The 27,991-nt window shown below is 37.9% G+C and overlaps 1 protein-coding gene across 2 annotated transcripts; it reads right to left on the bottom strand.

Moving 5' to 3' along the window:
* Window positions 1-165: 165 nt before the first annotated feature.
* ESD (esterase D) lies at window positions 166-25,714 on the bottom strand. Of its 2 annotated transcripts, XM_049646944.1 has the most exons (10): window positions 25,578-25,714; window positions 21,920-21,982; window positions 21,307-21,381; window positions 20,643-20,731; window positions 16,072-16,170; window positions 13,707-13,831; window positions 12,544-12,663; window positions 10,661-10,759; window positions 8,464-8,631; window positions 166-1,071 (listed from the first exon to the last, which is right to left on the bottom strand). In XM_049646944.1, exons 3-10 carry the CDS (start codon window positions 21,372-21,374, stop codon window positions 991-993), a joined length of 849 nt encoding a protein of 282 aa, XP_049502901.1. In that variant the 5' UTR covers window positions 21,375-21,381; window positions 21,920-21,982; window positions 25,578-25,714; the 3' UTR covers window positions 166-990. The 2 variants fall into 2 exon arrangements, with proteins under 2 accessions (XP_049502901.1, XP_049502902.1); XM_049646945.1 differs by lacking the exon at window positions 21,920-21,982.
* Between the last annotated feature and the right edge of the window lie 2,277 nt (window positions 25,715-27,991).

Genomic DNA, 27,991 nt, shown 5'->3' with positions numbered 1-27,991 from the left:
GGTCATGATCTCAGTTTGTGAGTTTGGGTCCCCTGTCGGGCTCTCTGTTGTCAGCAGGGAGCCCTCTTCGAATCCCCTGTCTCCCTCTGTCTGTATCCTCCCCTGGTTTCTCTCCCCTCAAAATAAACATTAAAAAAATAAAATAAAATAGTCAGACTTCATCTATCATGTTTCAAAATGAGTTTATTCATATTAAGTTCGTAAAAGGAACACAATTTGGTATTTACAAAGAGACTGATTACTTTTCTTGGTGAGCTCACCAAGCTAAATTTCTGCATGTAACTACAGGAAAATATCTGTTTACAGAAACATACGAAGCAACTTTCCTTACATAGAGCTATTTTCAGATTGAGTCTTATTATTTAATTCTCATCTCTTGAGAAATCCCAGAAACCAATGTCCACAAATCTGTTTGGCTTAATAGATAAGAAAAGAAGTCTCATTGGATTGGGTTTATGAAATCTGGCTTCTAATCTTAGCTGTCCCACAAATAACTGTGTAATGATGGAGAATTTACTTAATCTTTCTGAGCCTCATTCCTTACTCAACAAATAGTTACTAAATGCCTCCTAGAAGCCAAGTGGTTGGCAGATACTAGAGACAGAACAATAAACATAATGAAGACAGTCCATGCCTTCACAGACTTAAAGTCTGGAAAAGTGAGGGGTTTAGGCTAAATTACCTCTTAAACCAATTCCTGAGTTAACATTCTATGATTTAAATGCAATTATATTCATATTCTGTGGCCTGAGGTTAATACAATGATTTCCAAATGACCTTGAGAAAGCTGTAATGTATTAAATATTTCCCAACATTGGCAAAATAACTTTTAAATCAAAAGCAGGTTTTATATATTCATTCAGAAAGTGATTCAACTATGGAATGATGATTTTTAGCACTATGAAATCCAATGCATTAAAATCATTTTTCCCAGCAATTCTGTTTACTACAATTTTATAATCCTGAACAAATTTTCTTATCTGAAGTTTTTCATGCATTCAGGTATTTTGCATGATGTCTGATGTGATCAGTAATAAAGGTTGCAATGAAGTAGTAGCTATGATCATAACCCTAGAAGACAAGAGAGGAACATAAGATACTTTCCATTCAGAAACATCAAAGACATTAAACATATCTCTCATGTCATTTAATTATCTGTAAACAGTGAAAAAATTACAGTATAAGGAAGGCTTAGAGTCAAAATCAAGCTTAGGGGTGCCTGCAGGCCTCACTCAGTTAAGCGTCCGATTCCTGATTTTGGCTCAGGTCATGATCTCATGGTTGTGAGATTGAGCCCTATGTTGGGGCTCCCCACTGGCATGGAGTCTGCTTACGACTCTCTTTCCTTCTGTCCCTCTCCCCAGCTCATTCTCTTACTCAAAAATAAATACATAAACGAACAAATAAAGTCAAGCTTATACTTGTACTTCAACATTTTCTCTGAACATTATAAGAACAGCAAAAATAGGAAGAAAAATAAACATTCTGCATAGCTTGGTTTCTAGATGCTGCCATTACTATGCAAAGAGAGGAAATGACACATTAATTAAATGTACAGGATATACAGGTGGTCCTATCAACAAGGGCTAAAAGAATCAGAATTTAAAGAAGTCAGAAACATAGGCAAGAAGTTTTGACTCACAGAAGAAACACATTAACATCGATAAGACAGAAAGTATTAAAACGCAAAATAAGCACACATAAACAATATAGAGAAAGAACAAAAAACATCCAATGGTCAAATGTTGTCTGGGAAGTTAAACACAGCCATCATAAAGTTTTGTTACAAATTCTACTTTCTACTCAATAAAAGTCTATCACATCATCATTTGAGGAAAAAGGAAAAATTCATTAAAACAGACATCCCTTAGCAATAAACCACACTGGGGAAAAAAGTCAGTAAACTGTTTAGAAAACAATCATGAAACAGAAAGAAAATGTAATTTTCTGCCAAGCAGTTGAGTTGAAACGGATCTCAAACTATCTGGTCAATTAAATCCACTGACAAAGGGGCACCTGGGTGGCTTAGTTCGCTAGGCATCCGACTTCGGCTCAGGTCATGATCTCATGGTTCATAAATTCGAGCCCCAAGTAGGGCTCTTTGCTGTTCATGCGGAGCCTGCTTCGGGTCCTCTGTCCCACCCCCTCTCTCTGCCCCTGCCCTGCTCTCTCTCTCACAAAAATAAACAAAAAAACTTAAAAATACCCCCACTGATACAGGTCAATGGAGAGGCAATGCCCCCAGGGGCATCTTGAATACAACAAGAGGCTTTCTAAAGGAAAAAGAAAATTAAACTGGGAAGAACCTAAGGGGGTTAAACAGCAGGTAATCTGGGGGCAGCCTCCCTTCCAAAACACAATGAACACGCAAGGTAAATACACTGAAAAGACATAAAAGTCTTAAGATTTTTAAGTTTTTACCTTAATCTTGTGAATGGTCTCTGATGGGAGAAAATGGGAATTTTCCTAAGCACTTAAGAACCAAAAAGAGCCCTAATAAAAATATCCCCTGGGTTTCAAGGAACAAGGCAAATCCCTAAGGTTTTAGCGAATCAGTCAACGTTCTCCATCTCTTACTTCCAGGAGTATGCGGGGCAGTTAATAAAGAGTTCTAGTTTAAAGTCATCAAAGCAACTCAAAAGCACGGTCTTCTATTTACTGTGGCCGAACCATAGAAGTGAGTCTGACAGGAACGTTGTCAAAATTAAGACTGACCTTTGGAATTATTTGGCTTCACATTTCTCAACGATCAGACGAGGCCCAGTTAATTCAATTTGGAGCTAAAGAACAATTTCTTATGTAGAGAAAGAAACGTGAAGAAAAGCATTTTCCATTCATGGAATTCTTGAGTTGTTACCAGGTTAACCAGGCCCATGATTTGCAATCCACAAACCCTAGGGAATACAGTCCCAAGTAGCAGCTGCTGGTTTTTAACAGATGAAATGATGTATCTGATGGACAATAGGGACCGATGCAAGGGAATGGATGCCCCAAGCACTTGAGGAGCCAAGTCCCTACGGTGACTGCGTATGCTGTATTTTTATGCAGTTTCAAAGATGTTTAATGCCTTGCAGTTTCAGGCGCATAGTGGGTAGTCACTGTTACCATTGCTATTATTATTTATTAAATTATTATTATGACTATATTGGAGAAGTCCCAGGGTAAAACAAAGTTACAGTTTTGAGCTCTCAGGGGTGTACTGCCAAAACACAGTACGTTTTATCTAAAGTACCAAACCAATGTCCTTGACTTCCATAATGATATTTTCACAGAAGATCCACCTTTACGAGAAAACAGAAAATGCCTACTGTGACAGAGCAAGAAAGAGTTAAAGGCAGGAGAACACATTTGAACTACTGGCATTCTGGTACACAGAAGATCCTTATATAACCTCAGCCAATTGTGTCATTCCTGACTAGTCATGATCTATTTATCAATACGATTAAATGGGGGTGGGTCCTTTCATCAAATTCTCTGAATCGCTCTGGTTTGTTAGGGGGCTTGCACAATTATATATATCCGGCGACACTTGAAAGAGCCTAGGTTTCCTCTTCTACCTCCCACTCTACATGGAAAAATCATCAGTAGCAAGACTCTCTCAGAGTATAAAAATAAATGAACACATTTCTTTCATTCTTCACTCGGCTCTCAAAAAAGCAGCAATGCTCCAGCAGCTATGATGAACATTTGTCCTAAAGGGCAGTGCTTTCCTACATATTTTCCAGACCCAATTAGAAAGGCGCACATATGAATTCCTGGGTTATTAAGTCTCTTCAGAATACAAAGAAGACTGGAAAAGGTGTTCACTTGTTTACTTAATAAGCAATGCCGAGAGTCTGTGCTGGGTAATTGTGCTGAGTATGAGGATACAGGGATGCCTGAGAGATCCCTGGACTTCTGGAATTCTGTGCCATGTTCTTACTGTTCTCTGACAGGCAGTGCACAGGCCCAAACCACCTATGAATCTTCAGAAAGGGCCTGGGACTTGAAGAGGTAGTATACAGCCTTGCTTCGATGTTGTTTCTGGAAGTTTCCATTAGGTCACTGAAATTTTTCCCTCACAGTGTAACTTTTTTAAAACTGAAAATTAGACAAATGAGGCTTCAGAGTAAAATCTGATCTTTGTATACTATCAGGACTCTGCTATCTAGTGCTTTTTCAATTTAGATTCACTGAAGCCAAAAACAGAAAAGGAAAAATTCTATGAGGTGACAATCATACAAATGCCTCTATGCACCACACTTAGCTCTCAACTTTTTTCTGACAGTACAGAGTATGTACAAAAAGACCCTGAGAGGGGTGCCTGGGTGGCTCAGTCGGTTAAGCGTCCGACTTCGGCTCAGGTCATGATCTCGCGGTCTGTGAGTTCGAGCCCTGCGTCGGGCTCTGGGCTGATGGCTCAGAGCCTGGAGCCTGCTTCCGATTCTGTGTCTCCCTCTCTCTCTGCCCCTCCCCCGTTCATGCTCTGTCTCTCTCTGTCTCAAAAATAAATAAAACGTTAAAAAAAAAATAAAAAAAAAAAGACCCTAAGATTTAACACCAAAAAGAAGTAAATAAATGAAGTTGGGTAAGGCATGTACATGATTATAATAATTTTCTGCCTTTCTCCTCAGTTCACATACTTCTATATAGACCCCATTTTTTTCAGCTTACTTAATTCTTCACCACTCCCATTTCATAAAGAAATACAGTTATACTGTACTTACAAGCAAATGATAAAGCAGGTAAAAGTCTCGGACCTGAGGTCATCTGAAGTCAGTGGAAGCCAGCCTGAAAACCTGAAAGCAACTTCGCCGAAGCTATGCCCAGTCATGTCTACTCAGTCGCTCATTCAATTATAACAAGCCTAAACAAAACCTTCAGACTGTGGCCCTTGCCATAAGGAAACTGAATGAAAAACTGTGCCCGAGCTAAAGACTGTGACTGGTTATTTCAATACTTTCTCGCTTTCTTTTGTTTTCAGAATTGAATGTTTTGTCTTGACTCCTCATTAAATACACCCATCTATGTTTTTTACTTGTTTAGGCTATGAGCATTTCAGAAATAAAGTTTCTTTATTTTTTTTCCCCCTCTAAGAATTTCATCAGTGTTTTACTTCTATGCTGTTTTTATAACACGCTCTATAGAGATTTTTCAGTCTCTGTTGGCAGGCTGAAACTTTGTTGGTGGTGGTAACAACACAATTTCCTGGCACAGCCTCGCAGGGGCAAGAAGAGGCATCCAACATTGCGAGTGCCAAGAAATCATTTGGAAAGAAACGGTTTGTTACGTTACTTATAGCTATGGTTAATACAGTTAAACGCATTACTTTACAGTCAAATCAGTATCTGGATTTCTCAAAGTTGGTTATTGATCTAAAACAGGCAATTTAAGTGATTAAATGTTTAAGTATTTTAACTAATCTAAGTAAACCCTATTACTTAAAGAGGGACACTCAGAGAGAAAAAGGTATATCCAATATATTGGTTTTTGACATATTTTTCCTCGTGTGTGTGTGTGTGTATATATATATATAATATGTCACACAGTATATTTATATAAATTGTTCACACGTTCAAAATATTAGGGAAATTAAAAAAACCAGGAAGATTGTTCAGATCTGTTGCATAAGTTAGACGGAGAGGAGGCTGTGCACAAGTTCTCCTCGTATTAACTAATTCTATCCCTCTGTTCCTCAGAAGCACTGCTTTACCGTGCTTGGGATTGGTTAGACAGATGACAGGAGGTCAAGTATTTTCATTTCAAGTGACCTTGCTTCCAATCCTGGTTCTACTGTGAACTAGTTGTGAGACTTTAGATACGCAGGTTACTTTTCTGAGCCCGTAAAGTAGATGGACAGGAGCCATATTAGAAAACCCACAGCAAACATCACACTAAATGGGGAAATACTGAAAGCTTTTCCTCTAAGATCAGGAACAAGACAAGGTACCTACCTCTGCCACTTCTATTCAACATAGTAATGAAGTCCTAGCTAGAGCAATTAGGCAAGAAACAGATATAAAAGGCATACAGATTGGAAAGAAAGAGGTAAAATTATCTCTGTTCATAGATGATATATGCTCTTCTCTGTACAAAACCCTAAAGCCTCCAAAGTAGCAGGATACAAAAGCAACACACAAAAATCAGCTGCATTTCTCTATACTAGCAGTGAACAGTCTAGGAAGGAAATAATGAAAATGGCTGTATGATTCCACTTAGAGGAGGTACTGAGTAGTCAGATTTACAGAGAAAGGGGAATTATGGTTGCCAAGGGTTGGGTGCAGGGAAGAACGAAGATGTGGTGTTTAATGGGCATAAAGTTTCAATTTTACAAGATAAAAGGGTTATGAAGACGGATAGTGGTGATGGCTGAGCAACATTATGAATATATTTATTAGCAAAGACATGTACATTTGAAAATAATTAAGATGGCAAATTTTATGTATGGTATTCTGCCACAACAAAAAAGTTGAAAAAAATGAAAGAGCAAACAAACAAAAAAACAGATGGGAGAGGACAAGAATGGTCTCTCATGTGGTCACATAAAAATAAAATGACCTAATGCCGTGAAAACATTTGGTAAACTGCAATGTGCCACATTATACATTGATCTAGATGTATCTGGACATTTATCATCGTAATTACACGTTTTAGATCAATGTGTCTGACACAGTACCCTTGAACATGAATAAAAATGGTTTTAAAATCACAATCATTTCGGGGCACCTGGGTGGCTCAGTTGGTTGAGATCTGACTCTTGATTTTGGCTCAGGCCATGATCTCAGGGTCATGAGATTGAGCCCCACATTGGGCTCTGCACTGAGTGTGGGGCCTGCTTAAGATTCTCTCTCTCTTTCTGCCCCTCCCCCATGCACGTACGCACTCTCTCCCTCAAGAAAAATAAAACTTAAAAAAAAAATCACAATCACTGGGAATGCAAGCTGGTGCAGCCACTCTGGAAAACAGTATGGAGGTTCCTCAAAAAACTAAAAATAGAACTACCCTACAACCCAGCAATTGCACTACTAGGCATTTCTCCATGGGATACAGGTGTGCTGTTTCGAAGGGATACATGCACCCCCATGTTTATAGCAGCACTATCCACAATAGCCAAAGTATGGAAAGAGCCCAAATGTCCATCGAGGGATGACTGCATAAAGAAGATGTGGTGTGCATATATATATATATATATGTATACATATATATATATATATATACATATATATACATATATATACACGTGTATATATATATATATATATATATATATATATACACACACACACAATGGAGTATTACTCGGCAATCAAAATGAATGACATCTTGCCATTTGCAACTACGTGGCTAGAACTGGAAGGTATTATGCTAAGTGATATTAGTCAATCAGAGAAAGACAAAAATCATATGACTTCACTCATAGGAGGACTTTAAGAGACAAATCAGATGAACATAAGGGAAGGGAAACAAAAATAATATAAAAACAGGGAGGGGGACAAAACGTTAACAGACTCACAAATATGGAGAACAAACAGAGGGTTACTGGAGGGGTTGTGGGAGGGGGATGGGCTAAATGGGTGAGGGGCACTAAGGAATCTACTCCTGAAATCACTGTTGCACTCTATGCTAACTTGGATGTAAATTTAAAAAAATAAAAAATAAAATCACAATCCCTTGTAATTTACAGTGTTCACTTTTCATCCTGAAATATTTTGTTTATATATTCCTAAGCTTATAATTTTTTAAAAATAAAAACAGAATTCCTTTAATTATAACTGTATTAGCATAGAGTTAGGTGAGCAGTGGATAACTAAAAGTCATTTAGTCAAGGAAAACTTGCCAAGCAGCACAATGTTTAGGTTAGCACCTAACTCAAACCGTATAAATTGCAGATGTGTGTGAGACCAATGGTTGATAGCCTGAGGTTAAGGTGTACACGAAGTGAAGAGTAATTAAGCTTATTCTTGTTATTTCCTGTGAGAACAGCCACATGCGTGTAAAGAAAGACATATCCAGTAATCTTGTTATTCACTAGTTCTACGGCCATACAAAAAATTATAAACACTTTTCACTGCCAAAGGCTTTCTTTTTTCTATGGAATTTGGTCTTAGATATCATTAATTTAATCAGAAGGCTTTCACATTAAGTATCTTATTATAATTTTAAAAATATCTTACTAGAGGTAGTTTTCCAAATTCCAAATATAAAGTATTACGGAATCTTGCCTTTTTTAAAAAGTTTTTTTGAAAGAGAGAGAGAGAGAGAGAGAGAGAGAGAGAGAGAGAAAGAGCATGTGAGTGGGGGAAGGGGCAGAGGGAGAGGAAGAGAATCTTAAGCAGGCCCCACGCCCAATCTCATGAACAACCATGAGATCATGACCTAAGCCAAAATCAAGAGTTGGATGCGTAACTTACTGAGCCCCCCAGGAACCCCTGGATTTGCTTTTTTATAGTTACTTGGAACAAGTTGAGGTTTCCTGGGACTCACCTCTTGTAATCTAAAAACAACAGGGACTTTCTTTTCTGTACAGGCAGCAATGAAGTTATCAGGTAGTAACTGTCCATCTGAAAGGAACTGGTCATCTTTTCCTTGATCGATTAGTATGTCCAGCTGAGAACCTGGGTAGGACTTCACAAGATGGGTAGCATCATAAGCCTAGAAAAAGAAAAACACTGAAAAATAAATTTGAAAGTACCCAGAAAGATATTCTTCAGAAGAGACCACAGTAGAACCAAATAGAAATTTAAAGTCATTTAAGCTCGAAGGCCTTTTAAATCAGAAAACACTTTTTACATTGGTTTGCCTGGTTTTTATTCACAAGATCTTCAGAATTCTATGTCCCAATTATAGCCTCTTTTCTACTTCCACGCAGTCCTGAGCCAGTGGCAAGAATTCTGAATCTCAGCATTTTTCATAGAATATAGCCTTTTCCCTTCTAAACCTTTGAGGTTTTTAATCATCTAACTCCAAAAAAAAAAAAAAAAAAAAAAAAACCAAACAAAAAACAAAAACAAAAAACCCCACATCGTATCTTTTCCTTTATGAATCCCACCACAAATTGACTCTTTGTTCTAACTCTCTTGTATCTTTTTCTATTTCCAGATATTCTTTGTTTCCAATAAACAGTCTGTTTTGTTGTCTTCTCTTTTTGGCTTTAGTACATTCAGCCTTCTCTTTTATGGTGTTGAATAGCACCAGATATCTGCTATCCCCATGAGCTTTCAGGAAGATTTAATTTAAATAATCTGAATCATATAAACAACTCCTCAAATTTATGATCTCAGGAGCTGCGACTAGTTAGAATTTTATATTTTATTATCCACTTTTAAGTATTCTTGATTATTCATATATATTCACTAGCCACAACTTCCATGCACCAATCAAGACAAACAAAACCCCAAAGATTTCCCCTTCTAAAGTATCATGCCTTATTAAGACTTGCTTTCTTTAATCTTAAAGGAGAGAGTGGAAGGGGATCTATAAAGTCCAACTAGTTCTAAGTTCTGTGATTTCATAGTTCTGCATGGGCTCCTTATTCCAACAGTAAATTAAATAATAGCCTAAACACAACATAATTAACATAGTAAAATCTACTGTCACTTGGAGAAAAATTATAGATTCCTTTATTGGTTACCTGTGCCTTTACCTCTCCCTTCCTTTCTCCCAACCAGCTGGTCTTTTGCTCAATACTTCTATGAGACCCTAAGCCCCGTGTGGATGGGAAAGGTGATCACTTTTGTGACCTAAGGTCTCAGAACTCCACACAGACTCTGCACAGTGGCAAGGACTGCTAACACTGATGTATGTGCACTGTCAGCTCTCAAACTGCCTAATAGTAATCACGTTCTGCATTCTTCCACTGTAACAAAAATCTAAGCCTAAGCAAAACACGATTCTAATTTAGTGACTACAGGATTAAACCTCTGCTTTGTTAGAATTTCAATGACCAATCTTAAATAAAATTGAGATGCATGGGTGAATGACCTGGAACACACAACAGTAAGACAAAAAAGTTTTTCTCTTCCCCCCACTCAAGTATTTCCTACTTGTTCACATGCATAGGATGATGAGTACATTTGCAAAATATTCAGACTCTTGGTGAAGTTTGCAAATAGTCTATTTCTGCACAAAAGTCAAATGAGTCTCGAGAGAGAGCCATTTTTAATTTTCATTTTGAAGCATCTGCTCCCATGCTTCAAAAAGCAATCTTGCTATTGGGAATGTTCACATAGATGTACATTACACAACATCTATTTTTAAAGGCTTTTAAGTCTGGAATTGACTATCTCAATCTGAGAGATGCTGGATTTTGAAACAGACACATGAAACAACATGAAACAATTAAAAGGCCGGGACTCATGGTTCCTGTTGTACAAATGAGCACAGGGTTAAGAGGCAAATCTAAATTTAGGGATAAAATGTGGTATTTTTTGGTAATGTTACTTAAGAAATAAACATGTAAATTAATCATTAGCAGAAAAAACATGTAGTCTCAGAATGTCTGCCACAATTCAATACAATGAGAAAAAGGCTTTTTTGTTATTATTATATGTATTTCCTTTTGTTAATTATTTTTAGCTCTGCGTCTGTGAGTGAGCTAGGAATATAATGTCTGCGATATGTAGCTTCTTCACAAATTTGAAAACTTAAAAATGAACATTAAGACGGCCTTCCCAGTACCTACCTTCCATTTATTTTGATCTGTTCCCAAATATCCACTGAAGGCTTTTTTGCCCCAAGGACAGAGCACGGGGTTGCAAATTGGAGCAAATGCTGACACAGACTTCAGAAACAAAGGAAATTTAAAAACAAGTTATATTTTGCAAAATCAAACAGGAACACATATTTGCAACTTGCTTAAAAACTCAAAAGTTTATTTGCAACTTGCTTATAAACTCTGACTTGCCATGAAAACTACTTGTGAACAATTCTCTGTGAGTTATCATATGTGCTGGGACGGCAGGCCCTCTCCATGATACATCTCTCATGTGTTCAAGTAAGAGAGCTAATTAACCATAGGTGCCAACATAGTGGAAAGCAAAACATTACATTTCATTAGATAAGGCACAAATGCAAGTTTATGTTCAGACTTTCTACTCCTTTTTTCCACTTAAAATTAATTCGTAGTGATATAAAACAGTTCGTACCTACTTTTGTGAGGTTATTAAATCTGAGACACATTCTTTCTCTTTAAACAGGACCAAGAAAGCACTGAACAATGCCCTTAAATGTGGCAGAATTTTAATACAACACAATTTTGGGTTCTAAGCAGTGTTGTTTTTCTTTTTTTTTTTTTTTGAAAGTTTATTTTTTATTTGGGGAGAGGGGGAGGGAGAGGGAGAGAGAGCGAGAGAGTGAGAGCGCATGAGTATGTGAGCCAGGGTGGGGAGAGAGAATCCCAAGCCATCTCCTGTCAGCATGGAGCTGGACACACAGGGCTTGATCTCACGAACTATGAGACACTTAACCGACCGCGCCCCCAGGCACCCCCATGCAATGTTGTTTTTCACTGGGTAAGTGGCAGAGATGGAATCGCTCAGTTTCAGAGCACTTATCACTGTGTAGGTTTATCAAAGTCTACCGCTTTTTTTAAAGGACAAAAAGACAACTGAATTTGATTTTCTTCCTCAAACGTAATAAACGGATTGCCTTATGTATAAAAATATAAGACCATTTTATTTATTTATTTATTTATTTATTTATTTATTTATTTATTTATTTATTAAAAACCCACTGCCAGGACTTGAATTAATTCAACTTTATACAGCAAAGCCTATTAAAAGAAAAATATTTGATGCCGCAATAAGAAGCTGCCGTAAGAAGTATTTTCACTTCTCAGTGGCACACCTGAAATGACTAAGAAGTTCCTTCTGGGGGAAGGAAATGGATTAAACAAATCTTGAGGTATCCGACAGCCCTGTGATTTTAAAGACAGAAGCAGTCCTGAGATTATGCCTGTTTCAACATTGCCTTTTGCAACACGATGGTATGCTGCTCTGCCAGTCAGACGTTCTACATAGGGTGGTCATTCCAACTTGGCTCGGTTAAACAACAAAAAAGTAAAGCTATACAGTTTCAAATAAATGAATGGAAAGACTGAGGATGTTATCTATCAGTTACGCTGCAATCCAATTTTCATCCAAGGCACTGAGAAGAAAGAATTCTTCACTTTCACAAATCATGAATATCTTCTTCTTCCCTCAGAACATTGAACTCAATTAACAAACATATTTCCTGGTAAAAATGTGATATATACTGCAATAGTAACAAGAATACGACTTGGGGGGGGAAAAAAGCCGAGAAAGCTACAGTTTGAATAGAAGCAGTAGAAATTGCTTTATAATGTTTTTAGTAGACCAAATGTGATAGAATTCCTATACTTCTGATTCTGGAGCATATAATTTTGTGTTCAGTTTAATGCTCTTCCCCTACAGCTCATTCCCAACACTAGAAAAGTTTAGTCCCAGTACTAATAATAATATCCTACTATTTTACAACTCTTTGTAAAGTTGCTAATTGATATTATCCAAGAGAAATACTTGTCACTGGAAGCTTCGGTAATCTTACTTTGTACTTTCCAGGATTCTTCAGAGCACATATCAGAGCTCCGTGGCCTCCCATGGAGTGGCCAAAAATAGACATCCTTTGGGGGTCCACTGGAAAATTGGCATTTATGAGTTTGGGAAGCTAGAGAGAATTTAATAATATGACAGAAGGTATGAGAAGTAAGTTTAAACTTTTCCAAAGTTATATAAAATAATTACACAATCAATACTTCCAAATCTAGTCTTACAATAGTATGAACTAATAAAGATGGAAAAATAAAAATCTCAGGTAGACAAGGATTCTTAACGTAACACTGGAGAAAACATGGTACATCCTTCTAGGAAAGCAGCATAAAGAAAATGATGCAGAAAGAACCTTTAAAATGTCTAAAATTCACTTCTTGGCATCTATTCTAAGGGAAAAGTCCTTAGGGGGGAAAATGATACATAAAGACACTCAATGCAGTAAAACTTAATACAGTAAAAAATCTATGTAAATATATAAGTATCCTATATTACAAAAAAGTAAATTATGACACGTGATATAATATTATGAAATTATTAAGGTTATGTTACCAACAGAGTATTAGAAAATGTTTGTTTTATACAATTAAAAAAATGAACATGAAAAAAACTTTTATAATTCTAGGAAAACTAGTCATAGAAAAAAAGTCTGGAATATACCAAAACATAGTTGTTATTTGGGGTGCAGAATAATGGATGATTAAAATTTTGTATCATTGAGTTTTATGATGTACATATGCAAAATTTAGAAAAATGCATAAACTACACATAAATATTATTAATAGAAGCAGTGATTTAGCTACTTATTTATCCTTTCTAACTAAGCCTTGGTAAATCATTATAAAATATGTCTGAATGAACCGGCTGCCAGAGAAATGAAAAGTTTTTTTATATATTGTTTTCTTTGTATCCTCTGGGTAGTGTATAAAGGTGTCAATATAATTATTACCCTCTTTAAAAGTGTACTTAATGTTAACTTCAATTGTAATAAGACTATTGTACAAGTAAACTTTAGAATGTTCACTAAGATAATAAATATGTACCAAATAGATTCAATACTACCACACCCCAATTTAAAATTCTCAGGACTAGAAGGACTCTGTGTCCCAAACCAAACTATTGGCAATCGTCAGTTAATAAGTACAACAGAAATGAAATTACCTCCTCGGTTACATAAGAATACATTCTGTAGTTAGTTTTCCAAGGATCTTCAGTGGCATCCACATAAAACCCAGCACCAGTGCCAAAGTCCCAGCTCTCATCTTCTCCTTTAATATTGCAGCCACCTATCAAGGGAAAACCCTGTGGTTTCACCTACTTCGTAGTGATAACCTGTATTTCGTAACATACTTTTAAATGAATCTGAAGGTTCATTTGCATCTGAGCTGATCACCAACTATTGCAGTTCTCTGCCTCTTAGGGCACATACTTCCTGGCCCTCTTGTCCCTCAATAGGGCCACGTGACTAGTACTAGTCAATGAGGCAAGGGAGGGAATGCCCTTTCAGGCTGGAGAATTCACTGCCAAGGTGAGGCACACTGACATTCTTTGTGAATGAAATGTCCTCCAATGTATTCTTTAAAAAAAAAAAAAAATTAAGTTTATTTATTTTTGAGAGAGACAGAGACAGAGTGTGAGCAGGGAAGGGGCAGAGAGACAGGGAGACACAGAATCCAAAGCAGGCTCCAGGCTCTAAGCTGTCAGCACAGATCCTGAACTCACAAACCATGAGAACATGACCTGAGCTGAAGTTGGTTGCTCAACCAACTGAGCCACCCAGGGCACCCCTATGTATTCTGAATATATGCTTCTTCACTGTTCACCTCTCAAAGGGCTTATATCCTCTATCCTTCTAAAATGTGCTGAGATTCCTTCTCTGATGACCCCTCCCCTATTACCAACACTTCTTTCCAAGGGAAGGGAGACAAGATGCTTGTGCTGAGTTCACTATCTCGCACTGAAAATGTCTCTTTATGTATTTTGGAATCACTTCCATCATGTTTCCCCTATTTATTCATCCCCCAATGGGATTTTCTTATAATCTTTTAAAATTTATTAGGTTTTATTTTATATACTTCTAGGTAGTTAAAAAGCCAACTGAGACTGTTAATAGAATTATGGTAATACGTAATTTCAGGGAAATGACCTCTTTGTAATACTTAGTTTACTCATCCAGGAACATGACATTTTTCCATTTATTAAAGTCTTCGTTTATGATCTTTGGCATGTTTTGCAATTCTTTTAAAAAATAATTCTTCATATTTTTAAAGTTTATTCCTAGGCATTTAACATTTTTGATAGTACTATGAATTACATTTTTTAAAAAGTAGGCTCCACACTCAGCATGGAGCCCAATGTGAGGCTTGAACTCATGACCCTGAGATCAAGACCTGAGCTGTGATCAAGAGATGGACACTTAACCAACACTTAGCCACCCAGGTGCCCCTGAATTAAATTTTTTATTACATTTCTAGTGAGACCTGTCTTGCTTTGGTGTATTATATGTGCTGTGAAAGGAAATGCACTACTTCCTAAGGCCCGCCATTTATCTTCCAGATAGTTTTAGCTGCCATTTTTTTAAACATAATTTATTGTCAAATTGGCTTACATAAAACACCCGGTGCTTATCCCAACAAGTGCCGTCCTCAATGCCTATCACCCATTCCCACCACCCCCCGCATCCGCCCTCAGTTTGTTCTCTGTATTTAAGAGTCTCTTGTGGTTTACACCCCTCCCTCTGTTTGTAACTATTTTTCCCCTTCCCTTCCCCCATGGTTTAAATTCCACTTCCAGGGGTGCCTGGGTGGCTCAGTAGGTTAAGCATCCGACTTTGGCTCAGGTCAGTTCACAGGTTGGAGTTCCACGTCTGGCGCTAGCAGCTCAGAGCCTGGAGCCTGTTCGAATTCTGTGTCTCCCTCTCTTCTCTCTCTCTGTCCCTCCCCCGCTCACACTCTGTCTCTCTCTTAAAAATAAGTACACTTTAAAAAAATTAAAGACAAGTAAATTCCTTTTCCTGACACGTCTAGGGTCACAAAGTAAGCTTTAATTCTGATGGACTGAGTTTTCAAATATTTGATATTTTCATTTCTTCAATGTAAGCATTCTAGTTATTTATATTAAAACGAATGCATATTTCACTGTATGATTGTTTGATGAAGAGAGGATGAAAAAAACCTAATTTTCATGTGACAAGGCAGTTTATCTTTGAAACAGAAAAACTTCTTATCCACCGTATGTTCTTTTGGCACTGGTGCCAATATGGTATATTAACCAAGTTGCTCAATCTCTGTTTTGAAGCGTCTTCATCTATAAAATGGGAATAGCAAAACTGTCTGTTCTTGTAAGAGTGATGTCATGAGTAAAATTCGCCATGAGGAAAATATATAGCACAGTCTTTTATAATCATGATTATCACCTGAAAGGTTGAGATAATAGCAAAAATATGAAATACATTGTATAGCGTTACACAACTTATACTTTAAAGATTCATATTTTTACAAAGAATATCTGGAACGAGAACACTTACGAGGGCTGGTATCTGGAGCAATGACGACAAGGCCATGTTCTGAGGCAGCTTGATGATAACCAGACTTTGATATGAAATTTTGTTCCGTGCAAGTTAAACCTGCAGATGAATAGATTATTTCATGCTATACTGTGGATAGCTGATAAGAGTTAGTCCCTGTATGATATGGGAAAACGAGCTCACTTACTATCAATAAAAGGCTTTTTTTTTAAAGAAATAATTCTAAAGAAGATCATAAAGTTCCCTTTCTTGTAAAATTTACAACAGTATTAATCAAGAACTGTCTTAGGTTAAATGCTCCCATAGCTGTCCTTTCAAAGTCACTCACTGAAGTTTTAATTACTGAAATCCTTAGGACCAGATGTATTTGGGAATCAGAATTTTTCAAACTGGAGAATGTTATATCAACCCCACTGGGGTGCTGTCAAACATGCCAATTAAATGTGTTACTATTCCTGCATTAAAACATAAATACAATAAGTCACCATAATACTATAAATAACTTATAATTTTTTTATATATGAGTAGTCCTCAGCTACAAAATTCTGCCTGATCATCTCTGTATTCTTCACTGATTTAAAAGAGAAATGGTCGCCATGTACCTTCCTTAAATTTTAGCCCCAGTTTTTACAGCTGTTTCTTCCATTTTTCCTAACTATCTAGCCTTTTCAGACATGTGATCGAAGAGATGACTGAATTTTCTTACTATAGGAGCCCAACACTATAATGACGTGAGAATGGCCAAGAATAAATTGGCAATAAATGACTGAGCTAAGTACTGCCCAACCTAACACACCTTTTCCCGTGTCCGATGCTAAATATTCCACTACATCTGATGATTAGCAACATCAAAGCTTACTAGTACGCATGACTCAGAATGAATTAACTATGGAACACTTTAATAGTTTCTATTTATCCCCTAACAGCCAGCACAGGGACTTATGAAATAGTTGCTAATGAAGATTAAATTTATAATTACAAGATACAAAGTTACAAGTGTCATGGTATAAAGCATTATGGGAGTTTATGTTTAAACTGTGAGGACATACCTACTTTCACTAGTCATGGCGGAGTACAGGGTCCTTGTTTGTCTACCATGTTCCTTCCCAGTACGTCTTCCAGAGATTCTGGAGCCGTATCATGAAGGAGAGCTGCCCCAAATACTGCTAAAAGGTTAGCACTCTTGCTGACCTTAATGTAAATGTGTTTAGAGGCAAGGTGATAGTGTAAAAAGAATGTCTGAAAAGGATTTCAGACAGGATCTCATTCTAAAGATGTTACCCAGCCACTCATTGCCTAACCAAAATTAGGCAAGTAAGCTGAATATTCTGAGTCTCAGTTCTTTCATTTGAAAAATGGGGATAATACTGCTTATGTTTATCTTATACTATGGCTGTGAGGATTAAATGTGGTAACATGTAAAAAGCCTTGAATTGTGCCTCAGACACAGTGCAGTGTCTTACGCTTAAGAAATGTCAATGTTTAGAGACCAGAGAAAAATTTGTTGTTTTCTAGTCAGAACACAAATTCCTTGATTAATGTAGGAGGGAATAAACTGTAGACTCCTAGAAGGGAAGATAATTCTACTAGCAGAATTACTCTCACAAGTATAAAGACGGTTACGAATTAATATCCACTAGATCAACTATATTTTCTATGAAGAGCTTTGAGGGTTTTTTTTGTTGGTTGACAGGTTTATTGAGGTAGAATTCAGATGCCATATAAGTATACAGCTCGACTGTTGGTATATTTACAATTATGAAACACTACCACTATCTAATTTTAGAACATTTCTATCACCCCAAAAAGAAACCCCATACCCATCTGTGGTCGCTCCTATTTTCACCCAACCCTCCCTCCACGGCCCTAGGTAATCACTTCCTGTCTTTATGGATTAGCTTATGCAAGGCATTTCATATATATGGAATTTAACAATATGTAGTCTCTTGTGAATGGCTTTTTTCACTTAGCAGGTTTTCAAGGTTCACCCATGTTGTATGTAGCATCTATAAAGACTGCATTACTTTTTGTTATTGAATTAATATTCCATTGTATGGACATACCACACTTATCATTTCATTAGTTGATGGACTATCGGTTTGTTTCCATTTTTTTTTTTTTTTTGCTATTTATAATAGCAAATGTATAATGTAATACATGGACATTTATGTGCAAGTTTTTGTATGGACACATATTTTCTTTTTTTTTTTATGTTTATTTATTCTTGAGAGACAGAGCATGAGAGCATGAGCAGGGGAGGGGCAGAGAGAGAGGGAGACACAGAATCAGAAGCAGGCTCCAGGCTCTGAGCTGCCAGCACAGAGCCCAATGCAGGGCTTGAACCCACGAGCTGTGACATCATGACCTGAGCTGAAGTCAGATGCTCTACCGCCCACCCAGGCACCCCTGGACACGTATTTTCAATTCTCTTGAGTATATGGCTATTCTGAAGGTCACCCTAACTTGGGAAAGATGTAAACCACACCATCAGGACCATCTTTGACAATTTCAGTTTGGATGTTCTAATTTTAATTTGTTAACTTTGCAAATATAACAACTGACATAAATCCTTGTCAGTGTTTTCCTATTCAACCTACTTGGAAATAAACATCCTGAAAATTTTCTGCCATTATTTCTCAAGTATATTGATCAGACGATCTCACTTTTTTTAAAAGAAAATCAAGCATTGATTTCCAAGGTCTATCTGTTCTTCAGCCTCTCACTAAGGAAAGCGTGCTGTCATGTGATGTAAACAAAGATTCTAGTTTTTATACTCATAAAGCTCAGATGATAGGTCTTGACAGATTCAATTCTGCTTAGGAATTTAGGGCCTTATTATTATAGTACCTCTTACACAATACCCTCCTGGTACTTCTGATTTGGTTATCTTTCTTTCAGCCAAGAGACAGGTCTCCAGCGGCTGCCGCCAGAAAACAAAATGCGAAAAGAATAAGAGAAGGACTAAATCCAGTGCCAGGCTATGAGTCAGACAACTTGTTCACTCTGTCAAGGGATCTTGGGTAATGTATAACTTCTCTGGGCCTACAGAATAGTTATCTATTTTCTTTTTTTTGTTTGTTTTAATTTTTTTTTTTTTTACATTTATTTATTTTTGATAGGCAGAGAGAGAGAGAGAGAGCACAAGCAGGGGATGGGCAGAGAGAGAAGGAGACACAGAATTCGAAGCAGGCTCCAGGCTCTGAGCTGTCAGAACAGAGACCGACGCGGGGCTTGAACTCACAAACCACAATATCGTGACCTGAGCTGAAGTCTGACGCTCAACCAACTGAGCCACCCAGGCGCCCCAGTTACCTATTTTCTAAGGTGGTCTTCAGCTATACAATACTGTTTCTAAAACAAACATGCAATTTTGTTCTTTCTTTTGCTTTTGGCAATACTTGTTGCTTTTCTAGCAAAATCAGATTGCTTTTTTCAAACACAGAAATGGGCCGCTGAGTTACAACCACACAGACACTTAATTTTTGCCTTTTATTTATTTACTTAAAAAATTTTTACCTTTTAAAATGAAATATGTATTTTCATTTTAAAAGACTGGTATTTGGGGATGATCCTTGATAAAACATATGTAAGTGGGAATTTATTAAAATCAAAGATATAAGCAATTTTAAGGTAACAAAAAGAGCATTCTATGATATAATTTGATTTCTACAGAGTGTCTCCTTACAACGTTTGCTTCTAAAGATAAAATACCAACAACATCTTGTGAAATAAGTTAGCAGGGAGCTTCAAACTACTGGTGGCAAAGCCTTACTGTCTCATAATCCATCCTATAGTCTTTAATATTCACCACTGCTTAAGAAGCTTTAGTATTCTTTTGTGATTTCCCAGACTGTTGCCAGAGAAGATTGGTGGAGTCCAATTAAAACATTCTAGAGAAGGCTATAAAAAAGTTATTTGCTGGTAGTTTCTAAGTAGTGTATCGTGGGTGCTCTGGTGTTTTACCTAATATTGTTCTATTTGAGTGGTAAAATCTCCATAGACTTCAAAAATTCTTAGGTAGGTACAAGTTAAGTAATTTTTCTTTCTTTTTTTAAAATAATGTTTATTTATTTTTGAGAGAGAGAGAGAGAGAGAGAGAGAGAGAGAGAGAGAGAATGCACAGGGGAGTGGCAGGGAGACAGAGGGAGAGAGAGTGAGAACGAGAGCAAGTGAGAGACTGATTCCCAAGCAGGCTCCACACTGTCAGTCCTGAGCCTGACACGGGGCTGTAACCCACGAACCGCGAGATCATGACCTGAGCCAAAGTCGGATGCTTAACCAACTGAGCCACCCAGGTGCCTGAATAAGTAACATTTCCAAGCTCTTGCCAATGAGTCCAGAATTTTACATTTTCTGTTAAATTACTTGGTTTAATTTTAAAAGAAGTGAAATAAATGTAATTCCATAGGGCTGAAGTTATTGTCAGGATAAAGTAAGAGTTGACTATAAGAGGCTCCTAAAGTCCTATAAATGGCTCAGAAAGCACACGAGGAAATCAAGATAAAAGAGTAAGATGAACCAGTTAAAAACAAAAAGAAACTCCTTCCAAAACTTAAATGCATAATACTCACCAGATAGCCAATACAGCGCAGGGCATTTTCCAGTTTCTGCCTTGGGTGGTAAGTAGATCGCGAATTTCATTTTGCAGTTCAGTTCAACACTGTAATTTTAACAGCCACAACAAAAAAATCAATGCCTCAGACTGGTTAAGACAGAAACATAAAAATAAGTGTTTTAATGTACAAAATAAGTGATTCTACCAATATTTAAGGAACATAACTTGATCCTTAAAGAATGGGGCCAAATTAGCATACTGATCTATTAACCAACTTGAGTCTTTGCTGTGCATGGCATGTAAGTCACTTGGGGGATGGGGGAATAAATTAAAAGAATAAATGTAACATCCTCAATGTAGCACTAATATTACTAAAAGAGAAACTTTTTCTGTTTCTAAAGAAATGTATGAAATAACAAATCAGCTTTTATAAAAAATGAATTCTAAAGATCGTAAATTGCATTTTTGCTCATGGGCACTGAAATGTACCACATCTTTGTTTGTCACTCATATTGTATTATAATCACTAATATCACAAATGAGGTAATTTTGATAAGAACTATATGCATTTTTCTACGTAAACAGTAATTTTGTGCAACAGTGATCGTTCATGGGCCTATTAAGGAATCAAATAGAAGCAGGATGAAAGATATCTAAAATTAGATCTTCTTAGTTATTACCTGTCATGTTCAAAAACTTTCTGCAATCCTCCAAAGCACTTGTTACTGGAAATCTGTTTCAATGCCATTCTTCTCCTATTAGTAAAGATCAAGCTCATTCATTTCTACATTCATTCTTGAAAAATTTGAAAACTCATTTTCAGATAGATTATCAAACATGCAACTGTTTTCCACTTAGAATATTTTTTCACATGCTAATTTTCTCTGATAAATAATATTAAGAAACTGACTCACTTTCATGCACACAATTATACTTGTTATGCACTTTAGGAAACTTTAGTACTTTGGTATGTCATTACTAATTTGCCTAATTTATTAACAAGCTTTTTTTTTTTCTTTTTCTGGACTGCTCCAAATTCTTTTCAGAAAGAATTTTAATTATTTTATCTCCCTTTCGTTCTGCCCCTCCCTTGCTCATGTGCGCTCTCTCTCTCTCTCAAAAATAAACATTAAAATTTTTTTTTTAAAAATTGCTAATAGTTTACCTGTCAACTCTAACAAAGGAATCAAAGAATTGTTATTACTGATTATGGCTGATTTTAAAATGGGAGGAGAATGATGTAACAATAACCATTTTGATAACAGTAAGTGAAAACATTTATTGAGCACTTACAGCGTGATTGCCACTCTGTGATATGCTCACCCCGATCAAATTCCTCGTCCCAGGAGAGTTTTTCTGAGAAAGCAATGTACAGCTTTTAGATCAACAATTTTCCTTTTAAAAACATTAGTGAATTAAAAGTGCAGCTTATCGTTGGGAGATTTTGAAGTTTGGTAATTCTTTTCTCTCCAATAAATCTTTTAAATGTCATAAATAGTTTTAAACTTAAATGTTAAAATACCACACATTATTAATTTTTAATGATACGAAAAAAGCTGGAAAAGCATCCTTACCATAAGTGCCTGCTGAGCAAAGAAGAACCTTCTGATTTGTATCTCTTGAGGAAGGTTCCCTCCCCCTCCTTATTACAGACCAGCCAAACACACTGAATAGAAAATCCTCAGAAACTGGAAACAGGTATTACCACTCTAGTTTTCTTCTCAATGAATATGTTCTACATAATTTCTACTGATATGCTGGGTTCTACAGTACGCTGATCAGTTGTGGTGTTAGGGTCACTCTAAAAAAATACTTAACAATAATCTTAAAAAGTTAATCTTGGAAATGTCTTTGCAAAATTAAAAAAAATTAGTTTAAATTCCATCTTTTAGTAATGTCCTCAGTAAATCCAAATACTTAGCTTTGCATTGGAAAGCTGGGATTTGAACCAGGAAGCCTGACAACAGGACGTCTACTCTACTGCTATGCTCTCCTTTCCTTGGAGGGTCTTTAAATACTCTCTTTATTAGACACTCTGAGATTGACTAATTTTATAGGATTAGGGTTTACAATTACAGAGACATTACCTTCTATCACAGGTGTATGCATTTAATCTATAAAAGATCAATTTTTAACAAAGTTTATAAATGTTATTAATTATTGACTATTAACATCAGCTATTCTTATTCATGATCCTAACTTAAATAACACACTGACAAAGACAGATGTATAATTTTAGCATATATACATAAGACCAAGGAATAAATTTTTTTGCTGAATTATTCTATAAGGATGTCCTATTAAATTTAGTAAGGACTGTCTGCTTTCCCAGGCCATGGTACATCTAGTAGATAAGAGATAACTAATAATTATTTGTTGAATTAATGAATAACTTATTAACTTCAGACTACCAATTATATGCAAGTTTAAAAAAAATTGTTTTTTAACATTTCTTTATTTTTGAGAGAGAGACAGACAGACGGAGTGCAAGCAGGGGAGGGGCAGAGAGAGAGGGGGACACAGAATCTGAAGCAGGCTCTGGGCTCTGAGCAGTCGGCACAGAGCCCAACATGGGACTTGAACCCACAGACCACACAAGATCATGACTGGAGCCAAAGTCAGACTCTTAACCGACTGAACCATCCAGGTGCCCCTCATCTAACTTTCAAAGTAACATATAAGAAATATAAATTTACCCGACCAAATGCTACTTGCCTTTTTGTCTGCACCAATCCTCGTCTCAGAGAGAACTCAAGATCCGGGTTCTCCTACTCCTGCCCCTTCTCCCTTTCCTTTTCTCTTCACACGCACTTGCCCTACCTCCCCATTCCCTATGTTTCTACCACATTTTCTAGGTGGAAGAATCAAATTCTGCATCTCTAGATCCAATCGTTCTCACACATTAGTGCCAGAATTTAAATGTCTTGCTGGACCCTTCTTCCAAGATATGTCACCAATTAACAAAACTCAACACATCTGGGGCATCAGGGTAGCTCAGTAGGTTGGTTAACCATCTGACTCAATTTCGGCTCAGGTCATGATCTCACGGTTTGTGAGTTTCAGCCCCACATGGGGCTCTTCACAGTGCAGAGCCTGCTTGGGCAGAGCCTTCTACCTCTACCTCTATCTCTGCCCCTCCTGCTCTCTCTCTCTCTCTCTCAAAAAATAAACTATTAAAAATTAAAAAAAAAAACCCTCAACACATCTAAAATGAAGCGTCTGTGTCCCACCTTCAAACCATTTTCTTTCCTTTGTTTGCCTCTCTTTTCATCCATGCCTGTCGATGTGTGAAATGTCTTAAAGTTACTCCTTTGAATTCTCACTGCTATCATCCTAATTATACACAAGAAATGAAAACTTAGGCTCCTGCTTTGTTTCTTTCTTGTATATCCCACTAAAATCAATCCTGCATGGAAGCCTAGGGCTTCAATACATGAATTTATTGCTTAATGGATACCTATACACATTACATATTCAGGCTTAACATGGCCTGCATGCAATTGCTGGTCATTTTGATTTATTTTTTATTTTTAAAAACTGTGATAAAAAACACATACCATAAAGTTTACTGCCTTAACCATTTTTAAGTGTATAATTCAGTTGTGGTAAGCATGTTCTATCAATTTTAAAAACATGGTTAGCCTGCCCACATTAACTAGCAGAAGAGAAATCTTGGCCATCTCCAGGCTGCTGCTACAGGTGTAGGGCTTATCCGACTCACCTAAGTGGTTGAAACCCACTAAGTTATTGAAACGAAAAATAATGCAACTAATTGTATATATATTTTCAGGTTTGAGGCCATTAAAACTTCATAAAATTGAAACTATGAAGAAATGACAAAAGGTAAATAAAGACGAATAAAACTTTGGTTTATTTTGGTATATATATAATACTTGCCCTACTTTGGTAATATACTTTGGTTACATTTTAACTGCGGTACTAAGCATAATCTCTTTTCCTTTATAAACATTCACATGGCTGGCCCACATATACATTTCTAATCCACCGTGGGAGGAAAAAATACAGCATCCACGAATTCCAAACACGTTAACTTCGCTCTCAAAATTGTCTTCAACGGTCCCACATTACTTTTTTGGCCTCACTTTCTATTACCTTAAATCAGTCAAACTCAATTATGCACAATCCTAGTACAGCCTGGATGTTTCCACTGGGTGGCTTTACTCAACGCTATGGTTTAACAATTTCAGAGTAGGTTCCGGGGCCACACCCTCCAGGTTAAAATTCCGGCTTCACCACGTATATCTAATATGTATAATATCTAATACGTTAGAATATTCGTGATTGCTCCCGAGACTAAATGAGTTAATTCACTACTGGTTGTGGCACTGCTGACTATGATATGCATGCAAATGTTAGTTATTATTATTCCAGCAACTTTGAATGCCCTCCTTCAAGGTCCGCTCCAATGCCAGCTCCCGGGCAACGCCTCCAGGGGTGACCTCCAGACCCCTCCAGAACTCGCAAAACATTTACGACACTAACAGACGTCCAAAGCGCTCGCTGACCCCTGAACGGGGCGCTTGGTGGGGTCACTAGCGCTTTGGGGTCTGTTTCTCTATAAACTGGGTACACATCTACCTCGTGCAGTGGAGATCGGGTCAAAGGGCGGGGAAAATCTATGCAAAATGGAAAGCGCTAAATAAACGTAGCGGAGACCTTAGGCCCGAGCACCCCATTCTTGGAAGTTCAGTGAAAGAAAGGGATTCGGGACGAGGCCTGCGTCTGCAGCCAAGGTCCTGGCCTCGGTGCCCAGCGCTCGGCCTCCGGCCTCGGCTCGATCGCAGGCGGGATCCCGGCCGCAGTTTCCGCGTTCAAGCCTGCGGCGCCACTGGTCTCAACGTCCGCCCGGACCAGGCCCCGCCGCGTCGCGGGTGCAGTCCGAACCGCAGGCGAGCCGAGGACATCCAGGCCTCAGCCCAGACAGTCTTACCTCTCGGAATCACGGCGGCAGGGAAAGGGGGGGCAGCTGGAGCGCAAAGGCGGGGCCTCATCATGGCCGCCGGGGCCAACGTTTGGGGGAGCCCATCCTTGACCACGCCCCCGTCGGGCCCGCCCACTTACGGGTCTTTGCTCTTGTGTCCCTTCTCCCGCACGGGGTCAAGCCACAGCCACGCCCCCTCGGCTCCGCCACACCGTCTCCGCCCTCCCTCACCGCGCGCTGCTCCGCCGCCCAGCTGTCGCGGGCTCCTCCTCCTGCTCCTCCTGGCCTAGCGTCCCTTCGTGAAGGACCAGCTCGTCCACCGACCCAGGTTGTTCCCGGAGGCCTGAGGTCTGGCCCCACTTAACTGGTGGAAAGGGTTTACACGTAGGCTTTGAAATTATTTAAAAACCAGGTTATATTAGGGAGTCTGGGAGCCCCCAGGCCCCCAAATCTTTCCAGTTCACCGTCCTGAGAGCTGGAGTTCAACAAGCGGCATTTTTATTATTTATTCATTTTTATTTCCAGTGTAGTTAGCGTAGTGTTACGTTAATTTTAGGTGTGTGATATGATTCAGCAGTTCCATGTATTGCTCAGTGCTCATTAAGTTAGGCATACTCTTTTTTTTTTTTTTTTTTTTTTATTTTTTTAAATTTTTTTTTTTTTTGAGAGAGACAGCGCGGGGGCCAAAGGGGGGGGGGGGGGCGGAGAGAGAGAGAGAGAGGGAGAGAGAATCCCAAGCAGGCTCTGCACAGCGCAGAGCCAGACCCCACAAACCCTGAGATCATGATCTGAGCCAAAGTCAGAGGCTTAAGGCACTGAACCACCCAGGTACCCCTGGGTAAGCATACTCTTAATCCTCTTCACATGTTTCACCTATCCCCGCCCCCAACCCACATCAAGCATCATTTTTAAATCTCCAGTGCCAGGCACAGAGAAGGAGCTCCATCAATGTTCTGTTTTCTCCCTTCTTTGAATATAACTTACTCGAATTAATAGTTGCTGATTGATAATTTACAGCAAATCTTCCTTTGATTTTTTGATATGATTCAATTGAACTGATTGTTAGTGTAGTTTGTTGCCTTTTGCGAGAAATTAAATCTGATCACAGAAAGCTTTTTTTTTTTTTAAAAAAAACCCAAACAGCTAGACAGTGTAAATGATACAATCTGAAAGTCAGGACTAATTTCATGGGTGTGCAAACCGTGCAGTAGAACAGGGTCCCTATCTCAGAAGGACCCTTCACTTGGTACAATTCTCTGCTTGATGTAATTATTTTCTGTGCCACATGGGTAAAACGATTTTAAAGAGGGGTTCCCATATTTTCATATGGCACTGAACCCTGCAAATTATTGTGGCTAATCCTGCTGAAAGGACTGTGGTGACATGACCTCTGTGGGAGCTGACATGGATGCCAGAATCTGTCCTGTGGCCCAAGCCCATTTTGTCATAATGACCTGTGGACTAAACCTGTGCACCTGCAGATCAATTGAGACTCAGTCTGAAAATGTTTAATCAAAATAAAGCTTTTATTCTGTGAAAGTGAAGTTGAAGTGAAGTGAAATTTCTTTTTACTTTCTATTGTTTTTATTTAAGTTTATTTACTTATTTTGAGAGAGAGAGAGAGAGAGGGAGAGAAACCGTGAGTGAGGGAAGGGCAGAGAAAAAAGAGAGAGAGAATTCCAAACAATCAACACAGAGCCCTTAATGGACTGTGAGATCATGACTTGGGCCAAAGTTGGCTGCTTAACCAACTGAGCCATCCAGGGGCCCCTCTATTCTTTTTAAATATAAATCACAGAAAAGGGAATTTTCTCTAAACTGAGCTTCACAACAAAACAGAACACCTGGGTTTGCAAGTTATTTCAAAGTGATAGGAAATATTTGAAGAAAGTTAAAGGGTGTTTATTTAATAAATTAATTGCTGTGGGGTGCAAACTAACCTAACGAGCATGGAGTCGTTTATGCAAGGGTTCTGGTGTTAATACAATGTGATAATAACCAGAACTAAAATTTCCTTTACTCCACATAAATAATAAGTGATCCAGTAAATTTCTGTTTCTGCTTTAAAATATTATGTACTCATATACATGCATGGAAGCAAAGTAGGCTGAAATAATAAATTAAGGTTGATATTTCTCATAACAAAACTAGTAATAAAAATGGCTGAATATTAACTACTTAAAGAAGTAGACCCAGGGGCGCCTGGGTGGCTCAGTCGGTTAAGCAGCCAACTTCGGCTCAGGTCATGATCTCGCGGTCCGTGAGTTCGAGCCCTGCGTCGGGCTCTGTGCTGACAGCTCAGAGCCTGGAGCCTGCTTCCGATTCTGTGTCTCCCTCTCTCTGACCCTCCCCCATTCATACTCTGTCCTCTCTCTGTCTCAAAAATAAATAAACATTAAAAAAAAATTAAAAAAAAAAACAAA

The sequence above is a fragment of the Panthera uncia genome, assembly GCF_023721935.1.
Source record: "Panthera uncia isolate 11264 chromosome A1 unlocalized genomic scaffold, Puncia_PCG_1.0 HiC_scaffold_16, whole genome shotgun sequence".
NCBI lineage: Eukaryota > Metazoa > Chordata > Mammalia > Carnivora > Felidae > Panthera > Panthera uncia.
Note: the sequence above shows the minus strand (reverse complement) of the source record. Positions and strands in the feature narration are given on the sequence as shown.